Raw genomic sequence first — 15,931 nt, forward strand, 5'->3', positions numbered from 1 at the left:
GCAGTCAAGAGCGGGAGTCCCGAAGGCTGTGTTGCCTGCCCGGTGCCAGGGTTAAGGACATCTCCTCTGGGCTGGAAAGAAACTTGGAGGGGGAGGATCCAGTTGTCGTGGTCCATGTTGGTACAAACGACGTAGATAGGACAAGGAAGACGGTTCTGTTAAAGGAGTATGAGCAGCTAGGGTCAAATTAAAAAACAGAACCTCAAGGGTAATAATCTCTGGGTTATTACCTGAGCCACGAGCGAATTTGGCTAGGATAAATAAAATTAAAGAGTTAAATGCGTGGCTCAAAGACTGGTGTGGGAGAAATGGGTTTTGCTTCTTGGGACACTGGCACCAGTACTGGGACAGGAGGGAGCTGTTCCGTTGGGACGGACTCCACTTGGCCAGTGCTGGGACTAGAGTCCTGGCGAATCATATAACTAGGGCTGTAGAGAGGGCTTTAAACTAATTAGTGGGGGGGAGGTTTCTAGAGAGCAAATAATAGAAATGACAACAGAGAAGGTCATAGACTTAGGTAGCAGTGGGGGAATTAAAAAACAGAACGTGTCAGGAAGGGACAGAAGGTATGGAGTAAAAAGTAAAGTACTAAAAAGGGAAAAAACAGGAACTGTTACAAAACATATTTGAAAGTTCTTTATCTGAATGCACGTAGCATTCGTAACAAAATGAATGAGTTAACGGCACAAATAACGACATATGGGTATGATCTTGTGGCCATTACAGAAACATGGCTGCAGGGTGACCACGACTGGGAATTAAACATACCAGGTTATTTAACAATCAGGAAGGACAGGCAGGAAGGGAGAGGAGGTGGGGTGGCTATGTTAATAAAGGAAGGAATCACTATAATACAGAGAAATGATATTGGGTCAAAGGAGCAGGATAGTGAAACAGTTTGGGTGGAGATAAGGAATAATAAGGGGAAAAAAGCACTAGTGGGTGTAGTCTATAGGCCTCCGAACATTTGCAACTCTGTTGGACGGAGTATTAATCAGGAAATAGTTGAGGCTTGTAATAAGGGAACAGCTATAATTATGGGGGATTTTAATTATCATATTAACTGGACAAATCAAATTGGGCAGGGCTGCCTTGAGGATGAATTCATTGAGTGTATTAGGGATGGGTTTCTTGAGCAGTATGTAACTGAACCAACCAGGGGGCAAGCAACCTTAGATTTGGTCCTGTGTAATGAGACAGGATTAATTAAAAATGTCCTGGTAAAGGATCCCCTTGGAATGAGTGACCATAACATGGTTGAATTCCATATTCAATTAGAGGGTGAGAAGGTTGGATCTCAAACAAGCGTGCTGAGCTTGAATAAAGGAGACTATGAAGGTATGAGAGCGGAATTGATTAGAGTGGACTGGGAAAGTAGATTAAAGGGTAAGACGGTACATGATCAGTGGTGTACATTTAAGGAGTTATTTTACAACTTCGAAAAAATATATATTCCACTGAGGAAAAAAGGGTGTAAAAGAAAGCCATCCGTGGCTAAGTAAAGTAATTAAGGATAGTATCCGACTAAAAACAAGGGCATATAAGGTAGCCAAATCCAGTGGGAGGATGGAAGATTGGGAAGTCTTTAAAAGACAGCAAAAAATAACAAAAAGATTGATTAAGGGAAGATAGATTATGAAAGTAAATTAGCAAAAAATATAAAAACAGACAGCAAAAGTTTCTATAGTTATATAAAAAGAAAAAGGGTGGCTAAAGTAAATGTTGGTCCCTTAGAGGATGAGACCGGGAAATTAATGGTGGGAAACATGGAGATGGCAAAAACACTGAACAATTATTTTGTATCAGTCTTTACAGTAGAGGACACTAAGAATATCCCAACACTGGACAAACAGGGGGCTCTAGGGGGGGGGGGGGGCGGGGGGAGGAACTAAATACGATTAAAATCACGAAGGAAGTGGTACTTGGTAAAATAATGGGACTCAAGGCGGATAAGTCCCCTGGACCTGATGGCTTGTATCCTAGGGTTTTGAGGGAAGTGGCGGTAGGGATTGTGGATGCATTGGTAATAATTTTCCAGAACTCACTGGACTCGGCAAAGGTCCCGGCAGATTGGAAAACTGCTAATGTAACACCCTTATTTAAAAAGGGTAGTAGGCAGAAGGCTGGAAACTATAGACCTGTTAGCCTAACATCTGTGGTTGGTAAAATATTAGAGTCCATTATTAAGGAGACAGTAACGGGACATTTGGATAAACATAATTTAATAGGACAAACTCAGCATGGTTTCATGAAGGGGAAGTCATGTTTGACAAATTTGCTCAAGTCTTTTGAGGAAGTAACATACAGGGTGGATAAAGGGGAACCAGTGGACGTAGTGTATTTAGACTTCCAAAAGGCATTTGACAAGGTGCCACACAGAAGATTATTGCTCAAGATAAAAAAAATCACAGGATTGGGGGTAATATTCTGGCATGGGTGGAGGATTGGCTCTCTAACAGAAAGCAGAGAGTTGGGATAAATGGTTCGTTCTCAGATTGGCAACCAGTAACTAGTGGTGTTCCGCAGGGGTCAGTGCTGGGTCCCGAACACTTTACAATCTATATTAACAATTTGGAGGAGGGGACCGAGTGTAGCATATGAAAGTTTGCAGATGATTCAAAGATGGGACGGAAAGTAGTGAGTGAGGAGGACATAAAAAGCCTGCAGGGGGACATAGACAGGCTAGGTAAGTGGGCAGAGATTTGGCAGATGGAATACAGTACTGGAAAGTGAGGTTATGCACTTTGGCAGGAAAAATTATAGAGCAAGTTATTATCTTAATGGCAAGAAACTGGAACGTACTGTAGTACAAAGGAATCTGGGGGTCCTGGTGCACGAAACTCAAAGTTAGTATGCAGGTGCAGCAAGTGATCAAGAAGGCCAATGGAATGTTGGCTTTTATTGCTAGGGGGATGGAATATAAAAACAGGGAGGTATTGCTGCAGTTGTACAAGGTATTGGTGAGACCGCACCTGGAATACTGCATACAGTTTTGGTGTCCATACTTAAGAAAAGACATACTTGCTCTCGAGTCAGTACAAAGAAGGTTCACTTGGTTAATCCCGGGGATGAGGGGGTAGTCATATGAGGAGAGGTTGAGTAGATTGGGACTCTACTCATTGGAGTTCAGAAGAATGAGAGGCGATCTTATTGAAACATATAAGATTGTGAAGGGGCTTGATCGGGTGGATGCGGTGAGGATGTTCCCAATGAAGGGTGAAACTAGAACTAGGGGGCATAATCTTAAAATAAGGGGCTGCTCTTTCAAAACTGAGATGAGGAGAAACTTCTTCATTCCGAGGGTGGTGGGTTTGTGGAATTTGCTGCCCCAGAAGGCTGTGGAAGCTACATCATTAAATAAATTTAAAACAGAAATAGATAGTTTCCTAGAAGTAAAGGGAATTAAGGGTTACGGGGAGCGGGCAGGAAATTGGACATGAGTCTAGGTTCGGAATGGTCATGGCCCTGTGGGTAGTGAAGTGGGCCCAGGGGCCGTGTAGCCTGGTTCTGCTCCTACTGTGTTCTAATTCTGTGTTAGATTTCAGGAGATGGTCTTATTCCTGTTCCTGGCTGGGGTGGAGATCGCCTTTACAGAAGGTAAGTACTGTAGAAAATATAGGGACAGAGTGATCTCCTGGAAGAATTTCGATCGCCTAGATGGGTCGGAGAGGAATTTCCCAGATTTTTTTCTCCCAAATTGGCCATGGGGTCTTTATCTGGTTTTTCGCCTCTCCCGGGAGATCACATGGGTTCGGGTGGATGCAGCGTGATAGAAGATTTGAGGTTAGGATCAGATCAGCCATGATCTTATTGAATGGTGGAGCAGGCTCGAGGGGCCGATTGGCCTACTCCTGCTCCTATTTCTTATGTTCTTATGTTCTTACATGTGTCTGCCCATCTTACCAGTCTATATCCTCCTGAAGTCTGTTACTATCCTCCTCATTGTTTACTACATTTCCGACTTTCGTATCATCTGCAAACTTTCAAATTATGCCCTGTATACCCAGGTCCAGGTCATTAATATATATTAAAGAGTGGTCCAAATACTGACCCCTGGGGAACACCACTGTATACTTCCCTTCAGTCTGTAAAACAACCGTTCACCACTGCTCTCTGTAATTTAGCCAATTTTGTATTCATGTTGCCACTGTTCCTTTAATCCCATAGGCTTTAATTTTCCTAACAAATCTATTACAGGAAACTTCACGATATCCAGCACTGACGGGACCGAGCTGCTGCCGATCTATCAAAACTTCCGGATAGACCAGCGCTAATGTTGAAGGATACGGAGGTTTTCATCTCCGTATCTGACAACACTGTTGCTTAGCAACAGCTTGTAAAAACTCAGCCCGTACCTTGGAAGCGTCTCTGAAGCTGTTGCTAAGCTACAGAGATGCTTTCCAGAGCCTGACTGTTTAAAAAAATGCTAGAAGAAAAAAAACCTAACCAAAACGGCTGTTGACATACAACCTCCGGATAAACCAAAGTTTCCTGTATGTGGTACTTTGTCAAACATCTTTTGAAAATCCATATACACATCAACCACACTACCCTCCTCAACCCTCTCCATTACTTTAATGATGTGTAGACTATGGTGAATACATTAGTGGGAAGGTATAGTGGCTATGGCTGCTTAGCTTAAAAAACTGGGGGGGGAGCAAAGCAGCATAGGGGCTGTGGGCAGTTAATTAGAAAAAGAGCAGCAGCTGAAAAACCCGGAGCCCTAAAGCGCTCCTCGAAACACAAGACAAGGTAAGGAAATAATCTTACTTGCAACCTCCTTCCATCCTTCAGTTGCTCCTGATTTCTCTCCACCCCCCATCCCTCAGGCATTCCAGTCCTCGGGGGATCTCCGTACAAGTCCGAGCACCAACTTTTTGGGGAACCAGAGTTTGGGCGCCCCCGGGGAGGACGCTTTGGAAGGTGAAGCAGGAGAACCAGGAACACACATCTCACTTCAATAATAATGTTGGGTCTGTGCCAACTGCAGGTGCAGGCCCAGTTATGCCCAATTGGGGTTCCCCAGGAAATTCCAGGGCAGCGTAGTGGGGATGGAGACCTAATAAAATGGGTTTCCCATTCTCTATTCTTCTTTACTACAGCTGATGCGCAGCAAAGAGGGAAATCTTCTGTACTGTGACTTACACTAAGGAGGGCTATGACCTCTCCACAGTCATTCTCTAGAATGCGCAGTTTTCCTCTCAGCATGTCCTGTAGCTGAGTATCAGGAAGTCCTGTTGTTTGTCTCTTCATTATCAGTTTCAGTAAAATATCTATCAAGGAAACAAAGAAAAAAGAATTTACTTCCATGAAGTTACTGCACTGTACCTTTATGTACAAATAGTTTGTATTTACATTGCTGGTCACTCCCATTTTACAGTGGGAATTGTTATATGCACAGTCAATTCCTACTAATTGTTTCCTGCTAGATCAAACATGTTAATACATGACTTTGTCCTGACACCAAGTTCTCTAGTGGGGTCAGGAGCAGTGGTCACTGGCACCCACAGCCCTGCACTTAGGCTGGTGGAACAGAGCCAATGAACTTTGGCCCTTATAGGTTTTTTTAAAACCACATTTTGATTTCCTGGATACTCTTTCTGCACTGCACATTCATCTCGAAAGAAAAGCTACTCTGCAAAAATGACCTCTCTGCAGTCTTCCTCAAAGCTGCTCCATGATTCATTTCTGTGGAGCCGAGTGGCTATGAAGGGTCTTTTTTTTTGCCTTCCTTCTTTCCCCCTCCCCCATGGAGCTACACAATGATTTGTGAAAAAAGTGACCAAGCCAAAACAAGCAAACGTGCCAAATAAGGGCAGCGAGTCCAAATGTTAGTTGAAGCTCAGACTGGAGGGGCTGAGATCATCATTTTCAGAAGGCTTGCACTGTCGCAAGTTGCTCATTAGTAATGTCAGAAATCAACCCTGCAACATTTTGAAAAAAAGATGGATCCTCCAACCTTCATGGGATGGAGGGAAAAAAATCACCTTATTTCCAAACACTTGCAAGCAAATCTTACCAGTTATAATCGACTCTCATTAGGAATTCTTATGTGATTATAGAAATCCACTTCATACTCGCTACCTGAGCTACAGCCACGGATTCCTGAGTGATATTGTGGCATATCCGATAGTCCAGGCGATATTCTTCAAATTAGAAATTGCCATGATTTACCAAGGTGCCATTTCTGTGCATTATTGCACTCATGCATGATGTGAAAGTCGCATATCTTTTGGTATTCGGAGCAATTTTAATACAATCTCAATACTAACTAGTGGAGCACAGGCTCCCAAACTGGGGTGGGGAAGCGTGACGAGGTTACCGGGAGGATGCGAGCTGTTAACTCACAAACAGGTAATGCCTGCAATATGTATTCTCTCCATTGGTGGTGTTGTAGTTGCCCCTCAACTCAGTCGGATTCCCCACTCTGCTCTCTCCAAAACTCAGGCATCCCCTGCAAACTGTTTCAGCTTTCAGGTATTTTCAATATTCCTCAATTTAAATGGGTTTCTTTCAGTTTGCCTTCTGGTCTGTACCTCCGAGCAGCATAAATCTATTTTAGGAAGTGCTCTGGTCCCCGTTGCCATAGAGAAATAAATAAATAAATAAATAGCAGCGTGAGTGCCTCCCCCTCCCCGACTCTGCTTCAAAAATCTGTTGAACTGTTCTTTGCCCGGAGTTCTGCAGCTCTGTGGAATCTGTTTTTTTTGTTCCTGCATCAATGTTCTCATGAGCCCTTGGGTCTCCGTGATGTTTAGATAATTAGCCCTCCTTTAAAACCTTCTCTCAGCCTCAAAAAAGTTACTTTAATGCCCCGTACTCTGCACTTTTCTGGAAAGTTTGTTTTGCCCTGCTTGTATTTTTTGTGTTGTTGCTTAATTGACATCATCTTAAATTGGAAAAATTTAAAATGGTATTTGCACTGACAAATCGTTGATGTTTTCACCCCCAAAAAATTTAATTTACATTTCCCCTCCACCAAAGCAACCCAACAATTCATTAGTCCTTGTTCCACCCCCAAACAACCTGACCACAGACCCATTCCAGGTGAGAATTGTTCATCCTGCACCTGGCTCTCATCCCTAACTCGAAGGACGGAGAGGCCTGCTGCTTTCTTTTCAGTGACGTTGCTTGCACGGTCATAGTAGCTGTGAAATTCCCTGGAGCTGCTCACGCTTCGCTGGCGTTACTTCACCAGAAGTGCAGTGAAAACTTAAAGCAGATCCAAGGAATGTCACGGCCACTATGACAGTGTAAGCAACTTCGAGTTAGGGATGTGAGCCTTGAACAGAACATTTTTATTGTGCTACCAATAGCTCATTGGGACTATTAGGTCTGTGATGATACCAACCAGTAACACCAACAAGCCTGTACTCCACGACAATGGGCTGCAAGGATTGGGCGCAGATGTCACTGTCTTTTCAGAAAGTGTCAGTGAGCCCACTTCCTTAAGGTCCCCTCCAAAGCCTTTGATGGAGCTTAGACATGGGCCCTGCATACTTCTGGGACAACAGCTACCCTGAGATGAGAGTCACCTCAGGTCTCTAAGGTTCCAGAGGAACCATCTTGGTCACCCACTATCCAACCTCATGCCATTCAGGGAGAACTTTGTGAAAGTAAGTTAGGAATTAAAGTACATTCGATGGCAAAAAGGGTGGTCACTGTGTTAAGTAGTTGTAGAAAGGGAGATTTCCCCCCCCCCCAGTAAAGATATCTTGATCACATAGAATTGAGAGTTAATTTCTGTCTGCTTTCAACTTCTAGGAGTTGGATGATGGCAGGGGAAATGTAAACATCTGTTTTATGAAGGACTTGTCAGAAATCTTGGAAAGTGAGATACTTTGTGAAAGAGTGTGGGGGAAGCACAGACAGATGGTAAGTGACTTTATTTGGCAATTGAACCTTTATGTATCGAAAGTTCTGGGCTATCAGTTGTGCTGTCCTGGCAAGCTGGATTTCCTTTTCCACTTTCTCTCCTTCTGCAGTCTTTTCATGTTGTGGGGATGCCAGAGACAGATCTTATTGATCTGTGAACCCTGATGAGTATCTACATATAGGGAAAAGATGTTTGACTAACAGCCTCCAATATAACCTTTTCCATGTCTTCATCTTCCGCCTCTTCATAACATCAACATAAGGATACTCCCATGGAGAAATCCATTTAGAGTGCGAAGCAGTACTTTGAGCAGAGCTCAGTAAAACCAGCAGCAGAATTCCTGAATTAACCCCCAAAGTACTAAAATGAATGCTATGTATGCAAAAACACACTGATCTTTCATCACAGCACTCAAGGGCAGGGACTGCCCTTGACATCAAAACAGTATTTGACAGTGTGGCACCAAGGAGCCCTAGTAAAACTGAAGTCAATGGAGAAATTTTCCAGTGGCTGGAGTCATACCTGGCACAAAGGAAGATGGTTGTGGTTACCAGATGCCAATCATCTCATGTCCCAGGACGTCGCGGCAAGAGTTCCTCAGAGCACCAGCCTAGGCCCAATTATTTTCATCAATGACCTTCCCTCCATCATGAGGTCAAAAGTGGGTTATTCGCTGATGATGCACATTGTTCAGCTCAATGTGTAATAACTCAGTAATGAAGCAGTCCATGCCCACATGCAGAAAGACCTGGACAACATCTAGGCTTGGGCTGATAAGTGGTTAGTAACACTCATGCCACACAAGTGCAAAGCAATTACCATCTCCAAGACAGCACCTAACCACTTCCCCTTGATATTCAATGGCATTACGATTGGCAAGTACCCCACCATCAACATCTTGGGGTGAGGGGGGACACCAATAACCAAAAACTTAACTTGAACAGCTACATAAATGCCGTGGCTACTCGAGCAGGTAAGAGGCTGGGTATTCTGCGGTGACTGGCTCACCTCCTTACTTACAAGGCACAAGTCAGGAGTGTGATGGAATACTCTCCACTTGCCTTGATGGGTGCAGTTGCAACAACAATCAAGGAGCTTGACACCATCCAGGACAAAGCAGTCCGCTTGATCGGCACCCCGCCCATCAGCTTAAATATCCACTCCCTCCACCACCAATGTATCATGGCTACAGTATGTACTTGTAGGGGAGATTTACTAGAATGAAACCAGGGATGAGGGACTTCAGTTCTGTGCAGAGACAAGAGAAACTGGGATTGTTCTCCTTATAGCAGAGAAGGTTAAGGTCAGAATTAATAGAAGTGTTTAAAATCATGAGGGGCTTTGATAGAGTATATCTGTTTCCACTGGCAGGAGGGTCGGTAATCAGAGGACACAGATTTAAGATAATTAGCAAAAGAACCAGAGAGGAGATGAGGAGTCTGTTTTTTTAATATATAAAAACAGAGCAAGTTGTTATAATCTGGAATTTGCTGCCTGAAAAGGGTGGTGAAGTAGATTCAATAGTAACTTTCAAAAGGGGAATTGGATATAGACTTGAAAGGAAAAATTTGCATGGCTATGAGGAAAAGAGCAGGGGAGTGGGACAAAATTGGATTGCTCTTTCAAAGAGCCAGCACAGGCACAATGGGCCAGTTGGCCTCCTTCTGTGCTGTATGATTCTATCTACAGGATGTACTGCAGCCAAGCCACCAAGGCTTTTTTAGCAGCATTTCACAACAAGTGACCTCCATTACCTAGAAGGACAATGGCAGCAGGTGCATGGGAACACCATTGCTTCCAAGATCCCTCCAAGTCACACACCATCCCAACTCGTACATACAGTGCTGTTCCGTTCCTTCATCGTTGCTGGGTCTGGAACTCCCTAACAGCCAGCATTATAGGAATACCCTCACTTGATGGATTGCAGCGCTTCAAGAAGAGGAGCCTCCACCGCCTTCTCCAGGGCAACTAGGAATGGGCAACAAATGCCAGCCTTGCCAGCAATGCCCATCTTCCAAGAATTTTTTTTAAATGGCCTCCTCAATGTGGTATCTGCCTCAAGGACAGCTTGCAGCAAGCTCTTACCTAAACGGTTATAGTGGCAGTAATTATTTGGTGTGGGTCTGGGGTGATAATAAAGGGGAATGGGGAAGAGGGGGTAGCAACGACTGTTTGACTCCATTTAAAGTGGCAGAACTGTCTTGTGGTGGGCATTAAAAGGAATTGGTTGGGTTTTTTTGGGGGAGGAGAATTCTGGTGGAGTTTTATTTTTGTGAAGGATTTGAGGCAGTAGCTTTAGAGAATGCATTTTCCTGTTTACCACCCAGTAATTCAGAGGCGAATCCAGGCCCAAGACTCCTTATATTGTGCACTCACATTCTACTCTGTGGCACAGAGTAGTGAAACTCCAGTGCACAATGCCAGTGTCACACTGGTTTGCATCTCTTTCAAACATGTTTTACTGAGCATACACACAATATAACTGCTACTGTATACATTGCGAGTCATCCTTACCGGTTTCCCAATTTCCCATGCCAGTTGAATCATGTGATGCTTCTTCAGGAAGTGAAAAAGATGCCTCATTTTCTTCTAATGGACCCAGTAATGGAATGCATCGAGTTAAAAAGAATGTCAGGAGACTGTACAATCATTCTAAACATGTTAACACTTCATAAATGTAGCAATAATACACTATAAATAATAGAATTTTTCACAATTCTAACAAAAAGGACCTACTCCCAAAACACTAGCCTATAAGGCCAATTTTACAATGTCAGATCTCAGCAGAAAACATTGCCCACACCAGCTCAGATCAGGAAATCAGCCAAACGCTCCCAAAATTTCCATCCATATTATTGGATGGAAAATTGTGGGAAGCATGCATCCAAATTCCTTATTTGTGCTCCTGGAGGGAAAGGACCCCTTCTCGGAGCTTGATTTCATGAAATTGCCTTATCTTTTCTCTTTATAGAGATTGAATATATGCTGTAGATTTTAATAATTTTCCATTTTTATTTTGGATTTATACCATTTGCCATTTTTTTTTTCCTTTTCATATTTAAAGTAATACTTGCAGTAGATTTCCCAATCAGGCTATTACAAGTCTGTTGCAGCCTAACCCAATTCAACCAGTCACTTTACAAAAGGTTGAAATTTTAGAATTGCTTCCACACTCACTCCTAACAGTCACTTAAAGAGATGGGGGCCAAAACTTCACCTTCCTGCTCCACTGACGTAACTATAGAAACATAGAAGATAGGAGCAGGAGTAGGCCATTCGGCCCCTCAAGCCTGCTCCGCCAACGAGATCATGGCTGATCATCCAAATTCAGTACCCTGTCCCTGCCTCCTCCCCATATCCCTTGATCCCTTTAGCCTTAAGAAATATATCCAACTCCTTCTTGAATATATTTAATGAACGGGCCTCCACCGCCCTCTGTGGCAGAGAATTCCACAGGTTCACCACTCTCTGGGTGAAGAAATTCCTCCTCATTTCAATCCTAAATGGCTTACCCCTTATCCTTAGACTATGACCCCTGGTTCTGGACTCCCCAACCATCGGAAACATCCTTCCTGCATCTAGTCTGTCCAGGCCTGACAGAATTTTATAGGTTTCGATGAGATCCCCTCTCAATCTTCTAAACTCCAGTGAGTATAAGCCCAATCGACACAATCTCTCCTCATACGTCATTCCTGCCATCCCAGGTATCAGCCTGGTGAATCTTCGCTGAACTCCTTCCATGGCAAGAATGTCCTTCCTCAGATAAGGCGACCAAAACTGCACACAATACTCAAGGTGCGGTCTCACAAAAGCCCTGTACAGCTGCAGCAAGACATCCTTGTTCCTGTACTCGAACCCTCTTGCTACGAAGGCCAACATACCATTTGCCTTCTTAACCGCCTGCTGCACCTGCATGCTTACCTTCAGCGACTGGTGCACAAGAACACCCAGGTCTCTTTACACTTCCCCTTCTCCCAATCTATTGCCATTCAAATAATAGTCTGCCTTCCTGTTTTTGCCACCAAAGTGGATAACCTCACATTTATCCACATTATAGTGCATTTGCCATGTTTCTGCCCAATCACCCAACCTGTCCAAATCGTACTGGAGTTTCACGACATCCTCCTCACAGCATACCCTCCCACCCAGCTTTGTGTCGTCTGCAAATTTGGAGATATTACATCCAATTCCCTCGTCCAGATCATTAATATATACTGTATTGTGAACAGCTGGGGTTCTAGGACCGATCCTTGTGGTACCCCACTAGTCACTGCCTGCCACTCGGAAAATGACCCGTTTATTCCAACTCTGCTTTCTGTCCGCCAACCAGTTCTCTATCCAAGTCAATACCTTGCCCCCAATCCCATGTGCCTTAATTTTCACGCTAATCTCTTATGCGGGACCTTATCAAAAGCCTTCCGAATGTCCAAATACACCACATCCACCGGTTCTCCCTTATCTATTTTACCAGTTACATCCTCAAAAAATTCCAGATTAGTCAAGCACGATTTACCTTTTGTAAATCCATGTTGACTTTGTCTGATCCTGTCACTGCTTTCCAAGTGCTCTGCTATTACATCTTTTATAATGGACTCTAGCATTTTCCCCGCTACCGATGTCAGGCTTACCGGTCTATAATTCCCCGCTTTTTCTCTACCACCCTTTTTGAATAATGGGGTAAAATTAGCTACCCTCCAATCCATGGGTACTGTTCCAGAGTCTATCGACCAGCAATGCATCTACTATTTCTAAGGCCACTTCCTTAAGTACCCTAGGATGTAGATTATCAGGCCCTGGGGATTTATCGGCCTTCAGTCCCATCAATATTCCTAACACCATTTCCCTACAAATACTGATTTCTTTCAGTTCCAGTGGAGCAGGATTCGTGCCCCACCGGTGGACTTGAACCCTGACCTGCCGGAGTTTCCAGGATGAGGTAGTTAACATAAACCAGGTGGGCAGCTGTGCCAGCTTCAGCACCCAGTGGAAGAGACAGTTGCAGCAGTGGAAAGCCAAGAGGGACATAACAGATCAAAAAATATGAAGGCCCATTGGAATTGGCCCCTTGATCAAAGGGCCAATTTAAACTGAGCAACATTCCTCATCTGAGGTGACCTGGAACACCGCTGCAGACCCCACTTCCACCAATCCATTGACCTGGACAGTATCTTGCCTGTGTCTAGAATGATCAGTGCTCAGGAGACGAGAGCTGAGGAGGAGGAATCCAATGGGTGGCACCATCCCACCTTTTTACACATCAGGCCTTTAATGGATCTTCTGAGCTGCTTCCACCCCCAGCAGTAATTCCCAGCCTGTTATCTGCAGGGCAGAGAGCTGGCGTTTCCAGTTCCCACCAGATTTCTTGCCCCCAACCAGCCTTCCCCCTCTCCTTACACTAGTACTTCACCCAAGCTCCGAGGAAATATGGGGCTATGCTTGGTATTTAGTGTTCACCTGGGTCTGCTTGCTTTCCAGTTGTTGAGCCTGCTTCGGATTCCACCAAGTTACTTGACAGATCAGACCAGCAGCCGGAGGATCTTATAGATGAACGGAAAGATGCTTTCCCTGGAACAAATACAGTAATATGGTGTCTGCAATTTTTTGGCATTTCACAAAAACAAAGAAATGAGCATTTTAAAAAATCTGCAATTTATATTTAGCAGTTTCTGATCTGAAGCTATGGTATGTACAGTTTTTAAAATGTGGCTATTAAATTAATTTTAAGCCACAGAATATTATTTGAGTAACAAAGCAGTAGGTAGTCATAAAAAACAACAAAGTTCCAGGTCTGGAGTTGTGTTCTTGGTGCATTTTAAAAAAATTCCCAACTAGTGCTCCCTTCAGGCTCAGCTCCTCACTGGGAGCGCCCGATTGCAAAATCAACCAACAAATCCTGCAGCATAGAAAGGGTCGTGGCTGGGGAACGATGACTTCCCAGTCAGGAGGTCCTGTGCCCCAGTCTGGGATATTCCAGGGCGATCATTGGCTGCTGGTATGCAGAGTCAGACCAGACATCTTGGGATTAATTAATGCAGAAGTGGACCATGTCCCAACACCCTCCTGCAGACCTGGCTCACTCTGGCAGGCTTCCTAGCCTCCTTCAGCAGGTGGCCATCCGAGATATGCCTCTGATGGCACGAGACCTCTTAATGACCCCAAAGAACTTTGGCAGGGCCTGTGGCAGGCACATCCTGGCACCGATTCCAAATTGTCAGCTCGGGATTTTCGGCTCCAATATGTACTTATGCACAACTTTACTTATGACAGTTTCAATACAAAACAATTATTGCATGTTTTTAAAAAATCATAAATATAGTGACATTATTAAATATTTTCTTTCAATAATGCAAATTATTCCAATGAGGCCGAGCAGGTGCATTCAAACATCATCAAGAGCAGCTGATCTAGAGCATTTCCATGGCTATTTATTAGTGCAGCATAGTAATGACAACCATCAGGTTGTTCTTTTTAGCCTTGGCCATTTACTACAATTACATGGAAGGAAAAGTTGTTATAGGGCATCAATTCAACTTTTCCATTAATACGCCAGTACACAGACAAACAAATCTGGTAGCAGTATAGTTTTACATATACTTCAGCAAATCTAGTCATGAGTAAACATCCAACTAGTGATCTACTGTACATTTGATTCCAGAAAGTCTAGTGACTTTAAGGCCCTGGATTCAGGCTTCTGAAATACCAAAATTCTGTGTCTTTCTGAACCATGTTTGCTGGTCCGTCACTCTTATCTGCCACGTCACTCTGCTAAAAGGCAAAGTTCGAACCCTGCATTAATTCAGCCTCCAACAGTCTGAAGAATGTTTTCAGATTTTGCTGACTACAGGGAGAGGATACACATCCCTCCTGCAGACGCTGAGCACTTCAGCCATCAGCTTCTTATCCTGACGGATACTGATGATTAACTTGAAATGGGAGTTATGAACTCCACTTCATTTCTACAGAACAGAAACTTCCTGTTTATTAAGCAAACTAAACTTCATTCATCAACACTTACCTCACCCTTTTTATTTTAACCCTTTAACCCACTTCCAATATCCTGGAATCTCATTGCTCAGCCTGTCATTGGTATAAGAGAAAGAGGGAGCTGGAGTGTGAGTGAGAGAAACTAAGAGGGAAGAGAATGACAGAACGTGGAGGAAGGGAGGGAAGCGAGAGCAAGGGAAAAAGGAGAAGGAAAACATCAGGAGAATTTCAGCACTGTATTTTATCTTCTAAAACTTGGGTTTAGGCTCAACCAAGTCCTAATAATCGTCAACAAAATAGAAAATAAATATGTTACAATCTGCTCACAACAGCCTTCTACTATCACTGTCTTTACCCAAGCAAGAAATTCATAGATTCAGAGGCTCTCCATCAGCAGCACACAATTAGAAAATTACCCCTATACAGCACTCCTTGTAATGGTCAGTTTGCTAACACAGCCGCAAACCTAACTCACTATTAGCAGTTAATTTTTAAATTTCTAAGAATCATCTCTTTGTCTCGACTACTGCTCCTTAATTGGGCAGTGTCCAGGCTCTGGCAGCAATCTGAATCTGAGCTGCGTCCTTATCAGAGCAAGAGCACATCCTGCCGAGATTGTCAACATTGCTAAATTGGAAGATTTCTCCATCTGAACAGGAATTCTCACACCAATAGTCTGGTATGGCAAAGCCACCAAGAGACTCACAGTGACTTGTAGAATTGCCTTTAATCATGTTTATTACCTTTTAATGTTGGCTTTGGTTAAACAGAGCTAGATCGACAAAATCGCGATCTGACGCGATGACGTCATCACGTGGGTCATGTGACGTCCCAGCGGCGGGAAACATGATGATGTCATGACGTCAGAGGTAGAGGGCGTTTCCAGCTAGTCCTCGTGTGGAGTGATAGTGAATAGACCCGTTTAGAGCTTCTCCTGCATTTTCTTGTTTTGTAAAATTTTAGTACATTAAACTCTGTTTGTTAACTACTAGTGAGTTTATAGATTCTTTGCTAGGAGTGCAGAGACTCCTACACTGGCATATTTTTCCTTCATAATTGCAATATGCTTTA

At 43.7% G+C, this 15,931-nt stretch overlaps 1 protein-coding gene across 1 annotated transcript in view; it reads right to left on the bottom strand.

Annotated features, from left to right (window-relative positions):
- The window catches only part of sh3tc1 (SH3 domain and tetratricopeptide repeats 1), a 122,819-nt gene that overhangs the window by 101,275 nt on the left and 5,613 nt on the right, over positions 1-15,931 (bottom strand). Inside the window, exons 2-4 of the mRNA XM_085961780.1 lie at positions 13,331-13,441; positions 10,391-10,465; positions 5,146-5,273 (exon numbers count right to left, since the gene is read on the bottom strand). Of these exons, the coding sequence (XP_085817906.1) occupies positions 5,146-5,273; positions 10,391-10,465; positions 13,331-13,441 (314 nt within the window). The remainder of the gene's footprint in view (positions 1-5,145; positions 5,274-10,390; positions 10,466-13,330; positions 13,442-15,931) is intronic.

This window comes from Somniosus microcephalus, chromosome 2, assembly GCF_052327205.1.
Source record: "Somniosus microcephalus isolate GS21.2 chromosome 2, FLI_Smic_1.0, whole genome shotgun sequence".
Lineage (NCBI taxonomy): Eukaryota > Metazoa > Chordata > Chondrichthyes > Squaliformes > Somniosidae > Somniosus > Somniosus microcephalus.